Source organism: Nelusetta ayraudi, unplaced genomic scaffold (genome assembly GCF_046127955.1).
Source record: "Nelusetta ayraudi isolate G7.1 ecotype Tasmania unplaced genomic scaffold, CSIRO-AGI_Nayr_v1 ptg000056l, whole genome shotgun sequence".
In the NCBI taxonomy this organism is placed as follows: domain Eukaryota; kingdom Metazoa; phylum Chordata; class Actinopteri; order Tetraodontiformes; family Monacanthidae; genus Nelusetta; species Nelusetta ayraudi.
Window position 1 is genome coordinate 1120232 of NW_027466106.1, and position 23709 is coordinate 1143940.

The 23709-nt window shown below is 46.7% G+C and overlaps 2 protein-coding genes across 6 annotated transcripts in view; one reads left to right on the top strand and one right to left on the bottom strand.

Annotated features, from left to right (window-relative positions):
• Positions 1-12: 12 nt before the first annotated feature.
• On the bottom strand, positions 13-18649 carry slka (STE20-like kinase a). Of its 4 annotated transcripts, XM_076038386.1 has the most exons (20): positions 17896-18649; positions 15045-15209; positions 13779-13827; positions 13000-13149; positions 12195-12267; positions 11793-11987; positions 11454-11535; positions 10816-10950; positions 9473-10723; positions 9269-9399; positions 8803-8926; positions 8390-8569; positions 6769-6861; positions 5414-5485; positions 4031-4160; positions 3761-3885; positions 3457-3651; positions 3125-3250; positions 2118-2231; positions 13-2010 (listed from the first exon to the last, which is right to left on the bottom strand). In XM_076038386.1, exons 1-20 carry the CDS (start codon positions 18043-18045, stop codon positions 1864-1866), a joined length of 3687 nt encoding a protein of 1228 aa, XP_075894501.1. In that variant the 5' UTR covers positions 18046-18649; the 3' UTR covers positions 13-1863. The 4 variants fall into 4 exon arrangements, with proteins under 4 accessions (XP_075894501.1, XP_075894502.1, XP_075894503.1 ...); XM_076038387.1 differs by lacking the exon at positions 5414-5485 and having other exon boundaries at positions 17896-18648; XM_076038388.1 differs by lacking the exon at positions 6769-6861 and having other exon boundaries at positions 17896-18647.
• A 1752-nt stretch (positions 18650-20401) lies between these two features.
• LOC142896651 (SH3 and PX domain-containing protein 2A-like) overlaps positions 20402-23709 on the top strand; it is a 41724-nt gene continuing 38416 nt past the window's right edge. For both annotated transcript variants that reach the window (XM_076038457.1, XM_076038458.1), the window contains exon 1: positions 20402-20651. In XM_076038457.1, the coding sequence (XP_075894572.1) occupies positions 20580-20651 (72 nt within the window). In that variant the 5' untranslated portion in view covers positions 20402-20579. The remainder of the gene's footprint in view (positions 20652-23709) is intronic.

The following is a 23709-nucleotide window of genomic DNA, read 5'->3' on the forward strand; positions in this document are numbered from 1 at the left end:
ACTCTGTGCTCCTTCAAATAAACCATCAACATTTTATTTACAGCAAGAAAAAAAAATGTCAATTTATAAAGACACTTTAAATACATTTCAACTGACATCAAAATGCATATATTAAGAATAGTTATGCTGTTCGAAGGTCAAATAATGCTGCGACTTAACAGATGATGAAAGAGATTTGAACCCCGTGGTGCCGTTCACAAGACGAGGTCTCAGGGAAAACCCCCCGACAGTGTTCCAGCATCGGTGACACGACCGTTCAAAGTTAACGTCAGCATGTGGAAACTCAAGACGTGTGCAGACATGGCAAAATAAACTCGGGGCTTCATTAAAGCGGGTCTCAGATTGTGAGCCGTCGATGATTTGCCCATAAAATACAGCAATCAACATCAATTTGCATTATTGAATATCACAGAGTTAACATCTCATCATTGCAATAACACTGGTCTCTCTCTCTCACTTGCTGGAGAGAGACATTACAGCATCAATACATCAGGAGTACATGTAAGAAAAACAAAGTGTTGATGAAATACTTGAGGGCAGACAAAATAAATGGTGGAGGAAGAAAAACTGAAACAGCAAATTGCTGAAGGAATTGCGTCGGGCTTGCAGTTGGAATCGGCTCAGGTGAGAAGAAAGTGCCTTGTTGTCAATGGAGTTCATTACTGCATATTTTTTTTTATATATATTTGAAATCTTTAGTTTAAGTGGCAAACAGTGCAAATGTAACAGCTTTACATTCCTATGGTTATCGTGTTTTCATAATTCACTAGCAGGCATTCAGTTCTGCTGCAGAGTTCATTTCCAAGACGTGATTCTCTCTCATGTTGAATTAAAAAAAAACAAAAAAAAAAGCTATGAAATGTAACAAGTCACCAATGTGTTTCCACTTAGTTTGAAATCTATGAAACTAAATGAAATAATGTACAAACGCAGGTTTGTCTTGTGTTCTCCTCAGGATGTAACCTCATTGCGTTTCCATTATGTAGATGAACACTGAGTGAGATCCCACACACACACACACACACACACACACACACACACACACACACACACACACACACACACACACACACACACACACACACACACACACACACACACACACACCTCTTAACATGGATTCTTTCTGCCTTATGATTCTGTCACGCTGCTGTTTATGACTCTCACAACAACATTAGACACAGCACACGCAACACAGACAACACAGTCTTGCCATCACTTTTTTTTTCTTTTTCTTTTTTTGAAATCTGATTCCTTCAGCATTTCCCCATGAACCAGTTCTGCCTTACATGCAGCAAAATAATAAGATTTGGCTTCATCACTAGTTTTTTTTGTGCGAAATGATTAAAATAATCTCTCAGCATATAACGATCATGAGTAAAAAATAAAATAAAATAAATGCTAAAATTTGAAGTGCAAGACATTCAGGAGGGGAGGTGGGCGGGGCTGTAAGCAGAACTTAGGAAGGATCCAAGTGCAGGACGCGAGGCACCGGAGGTCGTTGACGCTGCACAACTGCTTAGCATAACTGGCCTTAGATACCAACCGCAAACTTTTTTCATCTTCTTTTTTTAATTCAAACATGCTCAGAGAAAGTGCATTTCGGACCAGCGCACGTTTCCTGCCCCCCCTCTCCCCCCCTCTCCCCCAAAAAAGCTGAGAAGATGTGATTAAGCGAGCCAGTGGAGGCACAACAGCTCCCTGACAGCTGCAGTCAAAGCAGGGAGGACAGTATTTCATATTTATCAGAAGCAGCGTCACCAGTAGGGGGAGTGTGTGAGCACATCCCTGCGACAGGTGTCACACACACACACACACACACACACACACACACACACACACACACACACACACACAAAGAGGCTATAATCCCGAGTTGTGCAAGTTGGGAATGGGGTAAAACTTGGACACGCGGCTCTGGGTGGTCGGGTTAAGGCATTCGGACTCGCCGCTCATCTTGAAGAAGACCTCCTGCTCCTGGAGCTTGCGGGTGAACTCCTCTTCTAAGGCCTGCAGGGGGCAGCAGAGACACACACACACACACACAAAAAAAAAAAACAGTCACATTTCTCGAGGCTATTCTGATGCGCCAGGCGTCAGACACGGTCGGTCGGTACCTTCTTCCTGGGCCTCAGCTTTTCTCGCCACTCCTTTATCTCCTGGCTGTCCTCCTCGTCCAGCTCCTTCAGCTTCTGGGTCTCGTGTTCAATCAGGAGGTGGCACTTTTCATTCTGGAAAAGGAAATGTGGGTTAAGGCAGAAGGCGCGTTGGGGGTGAGCCATCTTAACTATCCGCCAAACTTCTAGACTCAGAGACGAAATCGCGTTTTTTCTTTTTAAAATAAACTTCAAATGTAAACATCGCCTCCATAATGTCCGGCTCGCTTCGAGTTGAGTTGGCTTTAAACTGCAGCGCAGTGCTGTGGTTGTACTTTCGGACTTCTCAGTTATTGTCCGATATACCACGCCTCAATACCATTGTGCTATCTATGTGTTGTCAGGATAGGACCCAATCAAAAGGAAGTAGGAGCGGCTCTTTGCTTGCACAGCCGAACCCAAGTGTCATTTTAAGACGTTGAGGGCTCGTTGACGTCAAATACCAGAGCATTGTGAAATCGCCACAATCGTTAATTACAAGCGTCGTGTGTTCTTAAAGTGATCTACTCACTTCTGCACGCGCCACTGACGGTTGGAGTCGAGCCTCATCTCATCACTTCTTCCACTGCGCTTATTTCACCTCCTGCTTTTCTGATCAGACGCTTTCTGTCTCCCGCTCTGCTGGTTTTACTGTGGCCCGGCTCCTTTGTGCGGCAGATTCTGGGCTGTTTGAAATCATCAGGTTTCTCCAAATGAACGCTGACTATCACCGACTATCTACGGGTTTGGACCACCAATAGCAATAGTGGTCTGTCCTCAAGAGTGGACATTTTAAACGTGGTCTGTTGAAGCCACCGATTCAAAAAAAAAACTTGCTCTGGTCTGTTTTTGATCATTTTAGGCCTTTGACTCTCGATTGTTTTATTTTCCAGCTCGTGGCCATTTTAAAATGAAAGTTTCCAATGCAGTTTTAAAAACACCCCACACCGGACTGAATGGGACGAGTCTCCACGTGCCGCGCCCCCCACCTGTAGCTGCTGCAGCTCCCTGATGTTGGAGTCACACTGCAGCTGCAGGTCCCTCATCTGGTTCTCGTGTTTCTGGTGCTGATGCAGCCTCTCGTTCTTCTGCCTCTTGTCTTCCTGGGAGGCAAACTGAACGACAAACGCAACACTTGCAGTGAAAATGCGTTTGAACACGCAGCAGAATGAACCATGGTGACGTCGGCGGGTTACTACTGCGCTTCACAGTCAATTTAAAACCCTGCACGGCAGTGCGACATTACCACAGAGCAATGTCTCTGTGTAGTAATGAACCCTCGTGGCACTGAGGAAACATTTACGATCCGCAGTTTGCGCACCTGCTTGATCTTCTCTCGTTCCTGCTCCGGAGTGATGGCCGCCGCCGCCGTGATGCGCAGACTCTTCTTGAACATGGCCATGCGCGTCTTGGCCTCGCTGCGCTGAATCTTGGGCAGGCGGACCCTCTCTTGAGTCTGTTTGTTCTTCATTTCCTCCACCAGCCGCTGGTTGTAGCGCTGCATCTGCTCCATCTCCTGCCGCACGCACACGCACGCACAGGCAAGCATTTTCATTGCGGCCGCTTCTCTGGCGGAAAAACGCCGCGCAGCTTCCGCCGAGCGCGGCTCCCCTTCCGCTCTTTACCTTCTCGTGCCTCTTCAGCAGCTGGTGCCTCTGCAGGAAATACTGGTCCTTCAGCTGCTGCTTCAGCTGCTGGTGCTTCTCCTGCAGGTGGCGCTCCTCCAGCTCCCACATGGCCGCCTCCCGAGCTGCGAGAGTGCGAGGCAAGCGTTAGCTGGCAAACATGCACCTGCTTGTTAGCCCACATTAAAAAGAAAAATGGACAAGTCGGAGCGCGTCCTCTTTAATTAGCACATTGCCATCGTCAGTGGTCTGATGAGATCGCTCTCCTACCTCTCAGCAGCTGCTGCTTGTGGTTCAGGCAGTCTCTCTCGATGGTGGATATCTCCAGTTTATGCTGCTGGATGATTTTCTTCAAAGCTCCGTCCAGATCCTGCTGCTGCTTCTGCAGGAACTCCTGCTCCTGAGGAGTCGGGACAGGGGGAGGCGAGAGTGAGACGCGAGTGGGGTGGGGTGGGGGGAGGGGAGGCGGAGAGGGCATCGGCGAACGAAGAGTGGACAGCGGAGATAAAGAGCAGAGAGACACAGCACGGCAAAAAAAACAAAAAAACAGCCAGTCGTCACTGGCCTGAGACAGACACGCAATCTAGTCGGGTCGAAACACTTCAAGTTGGGTACAACACTGAGAGCACTGAGATGTCACATCACTGGCTGCACTCGGGGGGCGGGGGGTGGGGGGGGAGGGGAGAGAGAGTGAGACACTCAGTGATCATGGATGGCAATGATCCGCAATGGAGGCGCAGAGAGGAAGAAGTCAACAGCTCAGAAGATCAGAAGACACTCAGAAGAGTGAGACAACATGGACATCAACATTCACGTCTTCTTCCAGGCTTCCGGCACAGCGCAGCGAGTCCAATCGTCTGTCCGCTATTTCATGTCGCTACGCCTCCGACGCTGCCTCAGCCATTCGCGGCCCTTCGCTAGGAGCTAAGAGGGAGAAATACGCGGTTTCCTCGAGAGGAACAGTCGTGCGAGGCTGCTTTACAGCATCCTGGAATGAAAAACAATGCCCTCAGACGGGAACAATGGGATAATTAAGTATAATCACGAGTGACAGTGCGATGGATAATCCCACATTCACTGCTTCATTAAAGGAAGCTCTAGCTACGCTAACACCTGTCAGTTTAGCTTTAAAACCACCTGTTGGATTAATCTCCTTCAAGGCTTTGAAGCTCAGAGTCTTTGGCCCTTAAATCTTGGCTGGCGGGACAAACGCGGACGCGGTGGTCAACGTCACCTTCCCCTTTTGGGAGAGGAGCCTCGTCACCTTTCGCACTTTTGAGTTGCGGCTTGAGACGAACAACGAACTACAGATCCCACCGACAGAGGAGACGACACGTCAGACGTTGGCGGACTGGTGGAGGAGAGAAAAGCACGCGGCAGCGGCAGCAGCAGTGGGAGGACACAGAGAGAAGAGAGAGGGGGGGGACCACTGCAAAAGCACATGACGACAACACCACATCGCCCATGCTCACACGCGTTGGTTGCACTCCAAGCACAACAGCGAAATAAAGAAATGAATAACGAGGACCATCACAAACGGTCCTGTCACGTTTGATACGTCTCTCGTGTCTAAGCATGGGCCGGAGGCGGAGAGAAACAGAGTGGAGGAGAGGTGGTGGTGGTGGTGGGGGTGGGGGGTCGGTGCACACTTACATCCTGCATCTGAGCGTTGAAGAGTGCGCATGAGGACAACTGAAAAGACTGTATCATAACCTGGGCCACTGCCTGCGGAGGAGAGCACACAGCGCACTCGCCCTGATCAGCGACAGTGGATAGCACACACAGCAAGCTCAGGATCTTTCACACACACACATACACACACACACACACACGCGCACACTAAGTTCTTCCTTTACCCCCCAGAGCAGCGCTGGCTACATGTTGGTTAGATGTTAGCGTCGACTTTTTAATTCCCTCCTCATGCTGGGAAGCCGTCGAAGCTCGCGGCGGATTGTTTTTTTTCTTGTTTGTTGAAAGGGACGCTTCACCCCTGAGACGCTGCACTTTATGCATTTAGCCCGGTGGTTCAGCTGGAAACTGCAGTGGAGATTCTCTGCAGAAAGGTCGGACGTCCTCTGGACGTGTCGGAGCGATCCGGGTGATCGGCCCGACGGTTTAGGGAGAAGCTTCATGCAGGCACTTTTCCATTTAGACCAAAGCGAACCACGAGGCCTCCCAAAAGTAAAGTATATACAGTATATATTAAATATTACGTTATGTCCATCTCCAGCTGAACTTAACAGTGACCATTTACCAACTCTGCACAATGAATCAAAAGCATTTGTGTTGGTTCATCGTTTCATTTTGGAGTGAACTTTCCCACAATTCTCGCTCGCATGATGGGTTTTTGTTTTTTTCTGTTTTTGTCCATGCTGTGAGGTCAAGACATGTTAACAATGTCAGGAGTAGCGGTCTAGCAATGCTGGGCTCGTGCCCTGGTTAAGAGGATGCAGAAAGAAAGAGGAGGAGGAGGAGGAGGAGGAGGAGGAGGAGGAGGAGGAGGACGAGCACAGCGCAGCAGAAACGGAAGAGGTGTCAGATAGTTTCTGATAAACACCGAGTACGCAATGTTCTTATTTCCAGAGGACGTCAGAAGCAAAGGCTGAGGTCTGCCTTGCCACTGACACCCAGAAGCAGGTTGGGAAGATTATGAAACAAAGCTCTGGTGGTGGGCCATTTTCCAGCAGGATCACACCTACCTACCAGCACCGTGGAGAACTTTAGAAAGGGATGGAATGTGTCAGGCTGCTGCTTGCAATTACGTTAACCTGCGTTGTGTGAGTCTTAATTGTAATGAGCGCTATAAAACAGCAGAGGCTAATTCCTACAATTCCAGGTTCATCGGTGAGAAACCTTCCAAACTAACATGAAGACAAAAGAAAGAAAAAAAAAAGAAAAAAAGAAGAAGAAGCAGCATTTAGAAAGCATGAAGCAACAGAACCTGGAAGGTTCACAGAGAGGAGAGACAGAAGTGAGGTGTCACTCTGTGTGGTGAGGTGAGGGTTTACCTCTGCAGTCTTAAGGAGCGACAGGTCCTCCTTTAACCGTTTCATGAGCTCTTGTCGCATGTGTTTGGGCGACTGTCCGACTTCTTGTTTGACCTACGGGCGCGCACGTGCGAGAACCTGGTTGGCGAGATTCAACCGCAGCCAACCACAGAGACGGGGGCAGGCGGAGAGGACATGCACGGCCCGCTTGCAGAGTTATGTCCAGCCACCGAATGATTGGAAGCGCGATTAAATCCCAAGGGGACGGAGGCCGGCGCTTTAAAGGAAGCGCCGGCCGTGCGTTGTTAGTAGTGTGGTCAGGAATGAAAGCTGTCAAGTCTAGTGATGATTTCCCCTTTTTTTTTTTTTTTTTTTAATAAAAAGAAGATTGTATGGGATCATTAGATCATTAGATTAAAAAAAAAATCAGCTCGCCACTTATTGATCTGAGGTCACATGTAGTGTATTGTGGTAAAAGTGACGAGAGTAACTGACTTGGAATCGGTTTGCAGACGTGTGAAGTATTTTCTTTACCGAGTGAAATATCTGAACCTCTCCGTGTGAAGTGATTTTAACAGTTTGACTGCTCATCACAGCAATTCCAGGGGAAGCCGGGTGTCAACAGCAGAGACGTAACGTTGCTGTTACATTGGCAGTGTCACATTAGTGTCTACTGTTTCTTGCCAATGTCGCAATTGACTTAGTGAGGTGTGTAAACTGTGACATTCTTATGCTGTTGCACCCCTCAAGAGTTGCGCTAGGAGCGTCATTAACTATTAACGCTGATTCCAGGTCAGTTACTCTCTCCTGAGAGAGGTTTGAACCGATTCCCAACATGTGCCCGAAAACCATCAATCAACACCAAGTCCCGCCTTCCCAGAGCAATCTCTCACACACACACACTCATACCAGAAACACGGTTAGTTAAATACACACAATAATTGTACATTGGGATAAAACAGTACAGTGCAAAAACAAACAAACACACAAACCAAAACGCACATTTCACAACCCCCCCCCCCTCCCGCCTCCCTCCCACCACCCAAATAGCAGGTTAACACAGCCAAGAGCTGGAGCAACTAACAGTAGGTAAACGTGCACGGAGACAATATTCTCTTTATGTTCGGCTGCACAAACCACCACCGAGGCAATGCTGCACACAGTGGTGCCAGCTGGCAGCCGCCATTGCCCGCAATAAGCAAAATAAGGAGGGGGAAGAAGAAGACAAATCTCGCCTGCCATGCAGAGAAACTTCTACGGCGCGCCGTCCAAGTTAGGGCTTTGCCCTCGCCCTCAAGATTACATTGTTCTATAAAAATGACTCAGGAGCGCGATATTGCTGAGCAGGCAACCAAAGGGGCCCCGGGGCTGGTAAATAATGAATACAACAGCAGCAGCACGATTCTAACAGCAGCGAGGAGGAAGGCAGCAAAGTCTGAGGCCGTCATTTGCACACACACACACACACACACACACACACACACACACACACACACACACACACACACACACACACACACACACTGATCCCGCAGCATCAATTAGACACAGCCCAGTTTTGTCACAGGCCCCTTCTGTTAACACGCATGCACCCTGCAAACCACTCACAGCCCAGAGCAAAACGGGTCCGGTCCGAGCCTACCTCCTTCTTCCGGTTCTTCATCATGTTCTGGAACTTGGACAGCTCCTTGTCCTGGTCGGCCTTGATGCGCTTGGCCTCGTCCCGGAGGCGGCTGGTGTGATCCTGCTCCAGCCGCTCGATGGTCTGCTTCTGCTTCTTCTCCATGTTCTCCACCTCCTGGTCGTACTGGCGCTTCTTAGCCTGCGCAGAGGAGAGCCGGCGGGCCGAGAGGAGGCCGCCGAGTGTTTGACGCGCATTTGGATGCGTGCGGGCGTTTTGGGGTTCTGCTACGACGTTCGGCAAGTTTGCAAACGACAGAATTTTGCACTTTGGAGCAGAACTACTGAATGAAGTCTCTCTGTTTCCGATGTGGTGAGGGGAACCTATGAAAAAAAAAACCCAACCCACAGAGACGGTAGAGCAAGGTGACTCACGGTCGTTTCCTGTTCAAAGCGCCGGTAGATCTGCTCCTTCTGTTGCTGCAGCTTGTTGCTCAGCTGCTGCTGCGCCCTCTGCTCCTCTTTCTGCAGGAGGCGCAGCTCTCGCAGCTCCTGCCGCCTGAGGAAACCGCAACAACCAGTGTGAACAGCAGATATTTCCTACCGTTCAGAGTCAAAAGTTATTTCACTGTGACACGAGCCTGCAGGTCGGTGGTACATGCGCGGCCGTAAAACTCGGCTACAAATTCTAAGGGAGCGTTTGTGTAAATCTCCAGAGCCGCATGGGTTATGTCTTTAAAAGGCAACACGGGAGCTGACAGTAACATAATGTAGCGGCAGGAGGAGACGTCCCATCTGGGGATCTGTAAAGGCTGTGAAGGGAGCGGAGCTATTTAGGGTGTGTATGTTAAATGGGCCACATTCTTAGTATTAATAGGGCTCTGAGTGAGCAGACGCACACCTCAGGAAACGCATCTCCTCGTCTTTGGCATCGTTGTCCGTCACTATCTTGGACGTCGTCACGCTGACCTCCACGCCGTCCACCAGGAACTTCCGCGTCTTCTTCAGGGTCTTTTTCTGACGCTTCGCCTCCTACACAAGAGAAGGAAGTTCAAACTAAAACTGAACGGGCAATGATTTGAGAAAAGGGGTTTTGCCGGCTAACCTGCATGGACACGGAGCCGCCTTCTTTGCTCTTGGACAGGAAGCTGGAGATGGACAGGTTGAGGTCCAGGCTGCTGTTGTCTGCGGCAGAGCTGCTGCCAGAGTCCGAGTCCTTCTCCACGTTGGGTTTGACCACGGCGGGGCTTCCCTGCTCCATCTTGCTCTCCGAGTCGGTTTCGCTCTCCGGCACTGAAACGGCATCTTGGCAGGAGTTGTCGTCCGCTCGGGCAGCTTCCTCCTCTTTACGCGGAGCCACTGGTTCAGTGTCCTCGGGGGTCTTGCTCACTACATTGCTGACTCCAGAACTATCCGGTGCCAGTTCCTCCACTTCAACGTCCTGCCTCGGCTGACTGTCCTGTTGGGGCAGCACAGTCTCCTCAGGTGCCTCACCTTCATTCTTCTCCTCTCGATGCTCCTGTGTGGTCTCTTCCTGCTCCTCCTCAGTTGGAGCAGCAGCAGCAGCAGCAGCAGCAACAGCAGCAGCAGCAGGGGCCTCGACTGCCCTCAGTTCTGCATCCGCACCTCCACCTGCGGACGTTTCCTTAAGATCTGATTCTATTTTCTCTGTGCCTTTATTGACAGCAGCGCTATCTGTTGTGTCTTCCACCTTGTCCTCTGCCACTTCCTGTAGAGACGGGACCTCCTCCGGCCCTTCGCTGTCTCCTTTCTTCTCTTCTTGTGCCGACTCCACTGACTCTGGCTCCTCAGGTGCATCTTTTGGTTGCTCTTCCGACTCGGTGGACTTTTCTGCACCTGCTTCACTTTGCTCCTCTCGGCCTGTCTCCAAGTGTTCTTTCTCTTCCATTTCTTTCTTCTCTTCTTCTTGATTAAGATCATCGTTTGTTTTCTCTTCTTGTTTCTCCTTCTCTTCCTCCGTTTCTTGACCACCTGTTGCCAGTTTTTCAGTATCTGGTGTGTTCACCGATGCCTCTTGCTGTGGTTCTACAGCTTCAGGAGGAACCACACTCCCCTCTGCTGGGATATCCTCTTTAGGTTCTCCAGGCTCTTGTGGGCTCAGGTCTTTGCTCACGATTGATGCAGGTACCAGGTCTTCATTCCTGGCTGCCTGACTGACTTCCTTCTCCTTGGTCTCACTCGGTTTAAGTCCTTTATCAGAAACCTTCTTGTTGACCTGGTCCTCCGCGGGCTTTTCAATAACAGATTCCAGTGTGGATTGAGTAGGTGGGACTTTATCGTCCTCTGAGCTGGCAACACTTGCATCTGAGGGCGCTCTCTTGTGCCCAGAACCTCCCTGAGAAAACAGAACGGTTGGGAACATCACCACGCTGCCAGGAAGTGACCAATCAGAGCTCGCTGAAACAAAGCTCCAGTGTATGTAGCTACCACAGGTGTTTCAGGCTCTTCCTCCTCCTCTTCTTCCTCTTTGCTGTCCTCGATCTCCTCCCAGACTTCAGCTTTGGCCTCTGCAATGAGCTCCCTGAGCGGTCGGCAGTCTGTCACGCTGCTGACGAAAGGATGCTGGGGAAGAAACGGCACAGAGGAAATCGGTATCTGATCTTGTAGGTTGCAGAAGACTGCAGAGGACATGACAACCTTTTACATTTTACACATGAAGTTCATGTTCACGTGTAGATAAGGAGTATGCAGTACAACAGTGTTATCACCTGCAATGATTTTGAATTTTTTTTTTTTAAAAATAGCATTGCAATGCAGTCCAGTATTATCAAAACACCCACAGTTTTTGGTTTAATGCATATGTTATAATGCATTTACATTTAGATCAAATGCCAAACAAGCAACAATGCAATTCAAAACACGAACCCGCAAAATAAAAGCATGTATTTTACGTACAATATCTTTGTCACTTTCCTAATACAGTGGTACAGTATTTGCCAAGTAAACAAAACCATGATAGAAGTTTTAGCGTGCATGTTTGGCACATTGATGTCAACAGAGGAGGCTGTGCAAATGTTGGCGTACTGCGAGATAACGGCACAACAGGCAAAAGTAGGGCAGCTCACCTGCACGAGCTGCACGGAGTTCCATCTATTGTCCAGATTCTTGTCGAGCGCTTTCCGCAGAAAGTCGTTGAATTCCGGCGACCTTTGCAGAACGAACATAAAACAATCAGCCTGCAGGCCCAATACAAGAGTGCACGTTCCCGTGCCAGCTCCAGTCTAAATCTGGCTCTCACCTAAAAAGTGTTTTAATAGAGGAAAACCACAACTACGTTACTTTTCTGTGGCCCACAAAGTCACTTATTAACTTGCTCAACAGGCTTCCACACATTAGGGCGGCACAAACACGGCCTTATATCTGCAGAGTGACACCCTGCCGCTAGTCGTCACCCAACGGCTCACCATCGGGACGGATGCATGAGGGTGGGCGGTTCCGACTTGGCTATTTTCAGCAGCACTCGCATGGGATTCATCTCGTGGTTCGGGGGCTCGATCTGTGCCAGCTCTATCAGGGTCACCCCCAGAGACCAGATGTCGGCCTTGTAGTCGTACGGGCGGTCTTTGGAGGTTTCGCACATGACCACTTCCGGGGCCATCCTGGGGGGAGGGGGGCACAAATCAGGAGGGTTGACAAGTTAGCGCTCTGCTATCTTTTTACGTTTGAAGTAGAAAAAAAAAACAAAAAAAAAAACTAACCAGCAACCGCGTGTGCAATTCTGTGACAGTCGTCGCATTGACATGAATAACACATTCATCACATGGGAGACGGGTGAACGCCAGTGTGAATGTGGGATGATGACTCACCAGTATGGAGTCCCGATGAAAGAGTCTCTCCTCTGTAAGGTCTTGGTATTTTTAGCGGACACGCCAAAGTCAGCTGGAAGCAGATGTCCGTTACAAAAAAGAAATTCCACCATTGTTTCAAACTGAAGAATCTCAATTGTTTGGCTGTTACAGTGCAAAACATCCTCCTCCACTGGCACAACCTGCCACAAGCTTTTAACAGCCAGAGGGGCCTCAGTCTGTCTTTTATTAAGGCCCATTTATCGAGACTCCCTGCAGAACGATGAGCTGTGATGCCTTTCCAATCAGCCCCGTTCCTCATTCTGCCTGAAGAATGCGTACATTAGAGTAGAGGAGCGCTCTATCATTACGTCCCCGAGACTACTGGATAATTATTATTTGCCGGGCTGCGTCATGACCTTCTGCCTACGGAACCTGAATCATCGGGAAGCCGCCAGCCACGGGTGCTATGGCAGCGGCGAGCATGCTCCTGCAATATTATGCAACTGAGTCTATGTATCATCAACTACAGTACAGAAGCGACGTATCAATGAAAACGGTCTCGTCCTCAGAGAGTAAAACCAGCTCGATCCTGTTTCATCAGCGCGCTTTGCTCGTCGCACCGCTGTTATATTGCCGTGGTTGCATCGGCAACAGCGAAGGCAAAGGCATCCACACGTTACAGTACGGTCCTTGTTCATTATTTTAAGCCATCGAGTTGTAAAGTTGGTCTTGTCATGTGTTCCAAGTGAATCATTTGCCAGTTTATTTCTTTTAATAGAATCTAAACTTTACGCCCTGTGAAGGTATGGAAATGAGAATTTACCCAGTTTGACTTCTCCGTCCAAAGAGAGAAGAATGTTTCCAGCTTTCAGATCTCTGTGGATGATCTTGTTCTCGTGAAGGTAGATCAAGGCCTCCAGGGTCTGACGGCACACGACTCGAATCTGAGGCTCCGTCAGTGGCCGCTCCAGTTCTGAGGCGTTAACACAGAAATGTCATTGGAAAGAAAAATACAACCTAATATCCCTCGTTGCTCTCATTCTGACAGCGCTAGGTCCTCTTGACAGATAGTGTGGTCTTTCAACTGCAGAATCGGTCCACGTATGACCATCGTCTTTTACGCTCAGCTTGATTTCAATGGACTTGATCACAAATTGGGACAATTCCATTTACATTTATATCAGCCAGCATCGAACATACATCTGGATGAGATTTTGGGGAAGAACTTGACCAGAGGCGGAGTGAAGACCGAAGGACAGATTATCATCATCCAACTGCAAATTGAGTTAACTGGAATACTTAGTCACAGTAGAAAAGGGAAGAAGCAATGCTGAAATATTACTTCACGGATCAGAAGTGGACCGACCACTCCCAGAAATCTGAGCTGCTGTAATTACACAGTTGGAGGAGGCTCTCCGACTGGGGAGAAGGAAAAATTTCCCACACAGGAGTCTTCTGGGTGGAATAAAAAAAAAAAGGAACACTTTTTTGGCACTTCTAGACGGAGCGAATGCAGGGGGGTGGGGGGGGGGGGGGGGAGAAAAAAAGATCCAGAGCTCTGCAGTAAAAATTCTGTTTCTGCCTCATGGAAAGGGGACTCACCCAGCATGATGGCATCCACTGCACCGCCTGCACAGAACTCAATCAGGATCTGCAAGAGCGAAAGCAAAGCCGAGCAATGAGTAGCAGAAAGAGCTGGTTGTAACGTGAGGTGTGGCAACAACGTGGTTCTGAAAAGAAATCAGAGCCGAGCTCTCGGCCTCTGCTATTGATTAGTCAATGGACACAATCCCAGGAGCTAATCGATCAGATCAGACATGCATGCAACAAACCACACCAGGCATTCTCAGAACAGGGGAACTCGGGATATTACGTTACAGCGCAGCCCTTTACGTGCCCGTCTTTTGGGGCTGAAGCAATGAGCGGAGGTTTCAGTTACACAGCGGGGAAGAGATTGAGTGAGTTCCTCCTCTTATCAGCCCTTGTTTGGCAGAACTCCAAAGCAAACGCTGTGGTAAATGGAGTCGATTTTTATTTATTTAAGAGTATATGCGTGAGCAGTTGTCTATGCGACTCATCCGTTCTGCTTCTCTTTTAAAACACTGTACACTTTCTCCTCCACCCCTCTGCTGCAATAGCTAAAATAATATATTGACTGCTGTTCATCTATTCTGGTAATCAGAAGGTAGTTGGCTGTAAAACGCTGGCGGGCAATAAACAAAAATCAATCAAAGCTACAGCCATCTCGCCACACCAGAGTCATTCTTATTGCTTATAATGATAATAAAGGACTCGCACTGCGGCGGTGCGACATGTGTTTACAACAGCCTCAGGTCACTTGCACACTGCCCTGTCTCCCTGATCGCTCCCCTGCAGGGAAACTCAGAAAGAAGAAAAACAAACGTGAACTGAAACGAGACGCGCACGGAGGAGCAGCCCGCCGCACACGTGCCGCATCGCATCACGTGCTGAGGCACGCCGGCCTGTGCGCGCATCTGAATTATTCACACGCACTTTCTCCCGCCGCCGCCACCACCACTCCATTATCCTCCCATGGATGTGGCCCTGGTCCACAAAGGGGCGGTCACATGACACCACCTGCCAGGGCCAAGTCGTTTCGCGCTCGCAATGAAATCGACTGACAAAAGTAGGACACGCTTTAACCGTGAGTCGGCACTGATGATGATTGATAGGAGGGGGGTAGGATAACAGAGGTCTACGCTATCATAATGGCGTGTAATGATTTTCCCGTGTCTCCGTGTGTGAATTAGCGCTTCGCCGCGTTCGTGTCTTCTGCCCCTCGGCTTCGGATCAATAGAGGCCGCGCGCGCGAGAGAGAAACGTTTTGCTCCCGGTCGGCGGCCTCACCCAAAGTTTGTCTTCAAAGTAAAAGGCGTCCAGCAGTTTGACAATGTGATGGTGGTCGCATGAGGCCAGGATGTCGATCTCCACCATGTAATCCTCCAGCTCGTCCTCCGTCTTTGTGTCGATAACCTTGGCAGCAGCCAGGGTCCCGTTCAGCTTGTTCTGAGCCTGAGGGCAAGAAACACACGGCAGAGGAAAGTGGGGGAAATTAATTGTCTCATCATAACACTGCCGACTGAGAATAGATCAAGGAAGCAACCTTGTAACAGTTGAGGACGCTTGTGAAACTTGTGAAACTGGTGCAGCCCGGAGTGCGCAGTAATCTGCTGACTTTTCTTTGGTTGGGCGATGATGTACAGAACCCATTGTGGTAACGCGTCCATTAGCATGAGCTATTGCATTTAGCACAAAAGCCATTATAAGTGAAGAGAAAGACGCACTCGAACACTCTGGCATTGGTCAAAGACATTTCTGTCATTAGATTGATTGATAGACACAGACAATTGATTTCTTCTAACCTGTTGAATGGTAACGGTCTTGTATTGTGCAAAATACAATTATTTCACGTTTCCCATCAGTGTCTCTGGCCTGTCGATGAATAAATATTCTTTATTTTGCCTACTTCTGAAAGCGTTCGCTGAGACACTGCTGTCTAAATCAGCCCTTTTAAGATGTCACAATTGAAAGACTGACTCACTGCCGTCTTGTTTTTGTTCTCGTCCAAACACGTGGGAGTTGCACTAAGCATCAGCTGTGGCAAAGAGATAAAAAACTGGGTGGGTTTTTTTTTTTTCCTGGAGTCTGTACAGAGAGGCCTACACAAGAGTTATTTCCAAATACCCAGTTCCATGCAGCCGCTCCATTTTCTGACCTCGTCCAACCACAAGGTGATTTTCTCAAACTCACTTGGCCTCATGTTCAAAAAAAAAATCCTCTTCCTGGATTATCTGAGTTTCTAATTTGAAAAATGACTTCACACTCCATCACACATGTAGCTGAGAGGTTATTTTAAGTGCCGGCCTGTTTCTGTTGTTCATGGATACGGACACAATCTTTGGGAGTTAAGGGGAAAAAATAAAAGGGAAGTGTTGGGACTGCTGAGTGTGTCACACCCTGTATTTACATAGCTGTGGCCTGACACACTCTCCTGTGTCGTAACGCCCCGTCTAGCGCGGCCCGTCACTCACACAAAAGGCAGTCGCATCCTATATTAGCGGCATGATGGGGAGTCCGCCTCTCTGTCATCGAGCTGCACAAAGGTTTTACAGTAAACTCTTCCACAGTGTTTGGGGTGGGAGGAATTAAATGAGTCCACATAAACCGCATAATCCTGCTTAATGTCATGTGCTCTGTAAGCTGAGCTAATCATTTACCATGTCTGGATGTGAACAGATCATTGTTTAAATAAAATACACCCAAGAGCTGAATTCACTGTATCCTTGAACGTAGCCTGAAAATGTCAATAAATAAATGTCTGTAGAACCAGTTTGTTGTTAGCGCATGATAAAAAAAATAAAAATAAAATAAAATTGACACACCTACAGTGGGGTGCATATTCAGAGTTACTTTCACAGTTCACACTTAGTTGGTAGTTTATGTCACCCCACCCAATGAGGCGGCCATCAAACTAGCTGGTGTGAAACCCGCAGCCCAGCTCATGGACAGTAGCAAAGTAAAGTAAAATCTTGCTTTCTACTATTTAAAAAAATAAATAAGATAAACTGCCTATCAGTCTTGTCTATGGGAGCGCAGATGTATCCTGGCTTTCATCGCAGCTTGTTAATCAGGTAATACGACTTGGAAGCCAGCAAATGAAGATTTCTGGGCCATCCGCTGCGTTATCTAATCACAAGAGTTCCGGGAAGGGAAAACATAAATGACAGTCACTGTTCAGATGAAAAGACAAGCCTATACCAATACGGAGAGAGAGTTCTGGCCTCATCGAAAATGAATCGGAAATTGTTAAATGAAAAGGTCAGATAAAATTGCTTGAGTGTGCTTAATGAGGAACATAAATGTCTGTCTTGGGCCGCTTTTGATTCAATAAACTAAGAGAAAATAACCAATTCTGAACAAGTACAACTCCAAAAGTTGTGTAGTATTCTGAAACTGTGAATGCAAAAAAAAAAAAAGAAAGAATCGGCCTGAGTGAGAAACTACATTTGCATAAACACTTGCGTGCCATAGCAAAGGCTTGGCTTTTGCCAACGACAGCGATGCCTTTCATGCTTCAATTAGTTTCTTTATCCAGTTCGTTTCTGCGTTTGATGGTTTGTTTTGAGACAACAACACCGGCGTGCCACGCCGGGTTTATTGTGTGGAAAAGTAACCACACCTGCAACGCTCTCAATGCTCTATGCCAAGTCGTGTCAGCTCATTGACAAACTTTCAACTGTCAGTGTGACATCACCCATGCAGAACAGGAAGTCCCATATTAAACCCATTTTCCAAACTTTACTTTTCATCGAGGACTAAAGTCAAGGTTATGGCATTTATAAAGTCCCAAAAATAAGATGTGAAAGATGATGTGGTGGCGTCAGAGGGCGGAACCAACACCTGGCTGGGGGAGCTGTCACTAACCTTGGAAGACTTAGCGGTGACATTTCAGTCCCCTTTGTGACATCACAAAGAGCTGATTTACAGAAGAGCAAAGGAGGGACTTCACATGTCTGGGGAGGCTGAAGACTGTTGCATTTTATCTGGCATAACATTGAACCTATTAGCAAGCAGGTTGTAAACATGTCAGTGCTGGCAGCCCAGTATGGTCATCATCTACATGGAAGTCACAGCAAAATCAAAATGAATGTCTCGAGAAATAGTTCTGGGCTCCAAAACGGATGAGGAAGCACATTACCTTGAACACTTTGCCAAACGCTCCATCTCCAAGCTCCCCAATAATTTCCCAAATGTCCTCCGGGTTGACGTCTCTGTGTACATGTTCATACTGCTTCTTCTTCCTATCGGGCCCGAACTTGAAAATCTTCCGTAAATTGAAGAAAGACATCGTGCCGGACGTGAACTAACGGCGCCGTAGATGCGTCCCTCGGTGGTTTCCGCCAAGAAGAAGAAGAAGAAAAAAAAAAAAAAGCGGTTCCTCCCGTCTCGAAAACAGCTAACAAAGTAGCAGCATAAGGGGACCACAGACGAGCCGCTAATGGAGCCACTCGGCCATGCTAATGTCAATTAAAACTTCCCCATGAATGTGACTTGTCCATAATCACATCATAGCTAGTTAGCAGTCAGCACAGGACGCGGATGGGGAAGGTGAAGGGAGGACTATGGAGAAGAGTTCGCAGTTCCGCACGGGTTCCTCTTGACGTTTCCCCCAAAACGTCGCAGCGAATAACGATCGTTTCCTATTTTTCTTTAGCAACTAAATACGCGAAACAGAATCTCGGTCATTTAGCTAACAGCAGCGACTACAACACTGGGGTGTCAACGGACCCCATGCTTCGGTTGGATGACCACATAGAAGTTAGCGGGCTAGCGTTAAGCGAACCGATTTAATTACCTGTATTTCCGTTCTAACGTTCAATATAAGAGCACCGCTGATGCAAATCCGCCTCAGAACCTCACAACCATGAAACATATCGCGCAGTACTTTATTGTTAAACGAACACGCGCACAACTGACTGCGGTCGTTCGAAATTCGGTTATTGCATAGTGTTGCATAAGTGTTAAAAGAATATTATCGGCGTTAGCATCAAAGGCTGGCATTACAAGGAGTGTTACGTTAAAGTAATGTCTTTGCTGTCAAGCGACATGTCGACCTTTGATGAAATGATGCCGTCTGCTGTAGTTTCACAAGTCAGTCGTCTAATAACAACCAATTGCGGGTTTTTGCATCGTCGCAGTGACTCCAGACTTTTATTTTGGAGACGCCATTTCCGTGAATACATGCGTGCCTTTTCGTAACTTGCCTAAAACTTGGTTAGCTGTATCTGTTTCCTGATACATTCACGGACAGGATGTGCTCAACGGCTCAGCCCATCGGCCTCAGCACGCATGCTTTTCGTCTTATGGCGTCATGACATGGGCCCCAAAACTGTAACCGTTTTCGAATGTTGGACAGACTCTGAGTTACATTTTGTGACAAGGAGTGTGGTGGTTGGACTTGCTGCTCAGCCAACCCCCGGCAATTAAACATCGTCAACCAAGTACTAACGCAGTCAGGTAGCCAGTAATAAGTCATTTTAAGCAGTGAGCTTTCACATAAGAACATAAATGAATGAAACGTAACAAATGAATAAATAAGTAGATTTTTTTTTATTTTTTTTATTTTTTTATTTTTTAATGATTCGTTTTGGACACCCTGGTATGTGGGGAAAAGATCACAAACACACAATACACAAATACAACACATTTGAAATCCCCCTCAAATAAGAAAAAGAAAAGATCAAAGCTGTGATATAAAGTTGTAACCTTCTTTCGAATGCATGTGTGAAGCTGTAATAAATGTTTTAAAGATGAAAGATTAGATAAAACAAGATACTCTGTGGCGTTTTGACAGATAACATATCAGGTCAGGTGTGTCAATATATGTGCTACTATGTGTATAAAATATTAGGTAATAAAATTGAACAATGAATTGCATATATCATACCACCATCCAACCAACTTACTGAAAAAAACCCAACTAGTCAACATGCTATATACTATAATTTAGTCAAATATACACAAGTAGTATAATTATAAAAATCAACAAAAAACCTTCAAGTACAAAATCTATGAAATGTATTATATTGTGAAGGTGCAGTGCAAAAAGGGCCTCTGCACTGTTTGGGTGCAGATAACGTTCACATTTTAAGCGTGGAAATTGACTGTGGTATACAGCGCCCCCTATAGGACGATTCGTTATTTGAAATCGTACATGGGCTGCATTCCACCAGCAGGGGGCGGCAAAGAATTTGGCTCGTGCAGGTTTAAAAGCGCTCGTTAAATTTGCAAGTATAAAAAGGAAAGATGATGACGATACCTCAAACAAATTAAATCGTACAGACGTCTACTGTTTTAAGACAACAATCTCTACATTGATGTTTGGGATAACTGGAGTTCCTTGGAAACTGTGTGCCTCCTCAAAAGCTTTAACATAGCGACAGTTAGACAACATTAAATATGACCCAAATCTTCCAATGATTTCCACGTCGGTTTTGTGTAAAAAGTTTCATGAAGGGCAAATCCCCACACATTTTCGACTTCCTCTTACAGGTCCCGTGTTGGGTGTCCAGCTGTTGCAGCCATAGACAGCAGCAGCCCCGCCCTCCGCGCCGTTTGATTCGCTGAGCCGTTCGTGCTTTCCTCCAGGAGTCCCGCCCCCCTCCGCAGGGCGGAGAAGTCTGATTAATCGCCAGTTTTATTGCGTTGCAATGTTTCACAAAGAACCCAGAAGAAGCGCCAACGCAGCCTGACAACGTCACCCGATGGATGCACCCAACTCCTGACAGCGTGTCTCTCCTTCCAACGCGTTTTCATGGTGGTGACCAGCTCCTTCTGTAGCTTCTCGGGTATTATTGCAAAAATCCCATCTGTTCAGGCAAGATGCAGCTCCGGACGGTCCTTGACGTCAACGTCGTGGATGTGCAGAAGAGAAGGAATCCCTCAAAACATTATGTAAGTTTTTTTTTTCTTTCTTTCTTCCACTTTTTCAGCGCTTAACTTCTTGTGGACTTCAGTTTCCTCTGAAAGTTCAGGCTTTGTAGCAGCTATGTCGCTGCGTTCACTGTCTGCTGTTTCTCCTGTCAGTCATGGTATTCAGATCACTTTGACCCTTGCGATCCTTTGAATTTTTCCTGAAAGAACTTCAAGTGATGACGTTTGAAAGGAAACTCTTTGCAGCACCATTTTAACTAGAAGTTTGTTTGTTTGCAGCACCATTTTAACTAGAAGTTTGTTTGTTTTTCGTCTTAAACAAAGACAGGTAATCTGATCCACAAAAGCAAACAAACACACACGAGTTTGCAACTCAGTGGTTAAGATGATTAGGAAGCACAAACAAAACAACAAAACTCCAAACCAAACTAGAGCCCCCAAACCAAAATATTGACAGTAAAAAGAGATGCAGACAAGAAAATATGTAGAATGAATGCCTGAACTGTTAAGTTGTTGTTCAATTTTCCTGATGTCACTGAGTTCATGTGCGTTTTGACAATGAATTGTTTATTAGCCGTATGGAATATGCTTAAGACAAAAATGTCAAGGTGTCAATTTCATGCAGCTTGTTTGAAAGTAATTGTACCATCCAAAATATCTATAGAAAAGAAGCAGGTGCAAGTTTGTTGTGGTTAGCTGTATTATTATTATTATTATTATTATTATTATTATTATTATTATTATTATTATTTTAATAAATTATCGCTAGACAATGATTAATTATTGGAAATAATCCCTAATCTACCAAAGGATTTATGTTTTACCTTGATAACAGCAAATGAATGTCTTTGGAGAGTACTGATCTTTCCAAAACCTAAAAATACCTGACATACCAGACTGATGACCAATAATATGAAACCGATCAGTTCAAATACATAAACCTGCTCAACTGCTAATCCAGAACAGTTGCAAAACGTCCCTAAGCAGCAATTTTTCTAGTGTTCCACTACTGTTGTAGATTTTGGTTTTTGGTAACCCAAAAATATTTCTTGTGATGTGGCAGGATTCTTTAATGTCAAATCCATTCACTACATTGTGGCTTTCCTCGCTCAACACTCTGGATGCATCAAAACAGTGGGGGGGAAAACAACAACAACTGGATTTGTTCCACCTCGCATGCATTTTACGACACAAACAACAGACAAACAACCAAACACAAATGACAGAGTAAACGGATACATTACAGATTTACCCGCAATTAAACATTTTCCTGTAGTTTCAGATTTAATTGTGTTATGTGGAGGCCTGGAAGGATGCAATTATCGTATCAAAACAATGATCAGTAAATTTCTATCTGTTGCTGTTGTACCTGATCTGAATGCTGTGTTGGTGACAATATGCAGATAAAGATTATTATACATTATCAAATAGACAGGAACAAGCTTATGGAAGTCGAACTGGCCAAGGGAAAAGGGACATATTGACACCACGATAAGACTATCATGCCGTATTTATAGCTAGTATGATAAGATGGGCATCCCCCACACGCACACAGGGTAGCCAACATAAGAGCCTCAGCGCTCATTTGGAAAGCAGCAGCATGATACAGTATCTTCATTCATCTTCATGTTCCCCACTGGTGGGAGTGACCTCACAGAAGCGTCCAGTAGCATAGATGGGAATCATCCTTTAATTGCATCGCATGGTCTCATGGTTTTGGTGCCGTCCCACCGGCGCAAGTAATCACATCAGATGAGCCACAAGATGCATCTCAGAGGAGCTGCAAAAAAATCAATTAGTCCATCAGGTGAAATTGGATTAATTAACCTGAGAGAAAGGATCAATTGCATCATTCATCTCCTGGCGGGGAGTGGGTGCGAGAGGCCACTAAACGCAGGGCGCGCAGGCTTTCATCCTCCTGGGACGGAGGCCGGAGGTGAAGGTTGACCGGGAAATCCCCACCAGGGACGAGCGAGGAGAGGGAGGAATAAAATCTCGTTATCTATGAGCTAAGCAACCGAAAATGCTTATCCGCTCGGTGAGAGGAAAGAAGCAACCCTTTGTCTTTTGTCCCCTCTGTCGGAGTGTGACTTCCTTCCAGGGACTGGCGGAACTAGCTGCCAGATGCAGCGTGGCAACTGAGGCGTGTTTACATATGTTGCCACAGGATCGTGTCTGGACGGATAAGATCAGACAGGAAGTCCTCTTGTTTTGTCCCTGTTTTTAACCTGTACTTGGTGAACCCTTGCGTCAAATGCTAATTTACAGTGCATATTGAACTATGCTACAGAACCGTGACCGGTAAAGATTAAATTATGATTCAATAAGACTGAGAGAATGTTAATCTTTCATTTGATTGTCTGCAATTTTGGCTGCAGTCACGTTGTTTACGACTTGGGACGACACAACAACAGCAACACTTTAATTAACCCAAAAGGAAGATGCCAGTCATAAATACTGTATATTGAATGGCTGCTCTGGGATGCCCTCACATCTTCAGCAGGAAGGATGTGGCCTCAAATTGTCCAACAAAACAATTACGGCGCTTGCTGGAACTTAATGAAAATGTAAACCAAAAAGTTGCGTCATTGCCTGAAGGTATATGTTCTTGTTGACAAAAACATCGCAAAGGAACAGACTTTCAGAGCTGGTTCCCAACCATTAAAGGAAGAGCATCCGTCCACTGCAGGGTAACGTGGAAGAATGAGTCAGGGAAGTTCTCCTGAAGGATGTAATTTTCTTCTTACTTGACAGAACTGTTTGTTCTTTTCCCCCCTCCAAACCATTTGTTATTGTTCCTGAGTTGGTGGTTCTGGCCGGCCTTTGAGTTTCTTTGAGAGTATCGCACACGATCCATCCCAACGTTCATGGGTCATCTTTTGACGAGCAGCTAAACTAAAACATCTGCACCGTTTTCATATTTTTCACATTTCTGAGGGACCATAAAAAGCTTAGCTTGCTCTTTTATTTTCCAAAGCTCTCTCCTAATAATAGATAGCATCATTGACCGGTACTTTGTATCGCTTCCATAAAAACACCTGAATTAAGCCCAAATAAGATCTACATCTCAGCGTGCTGT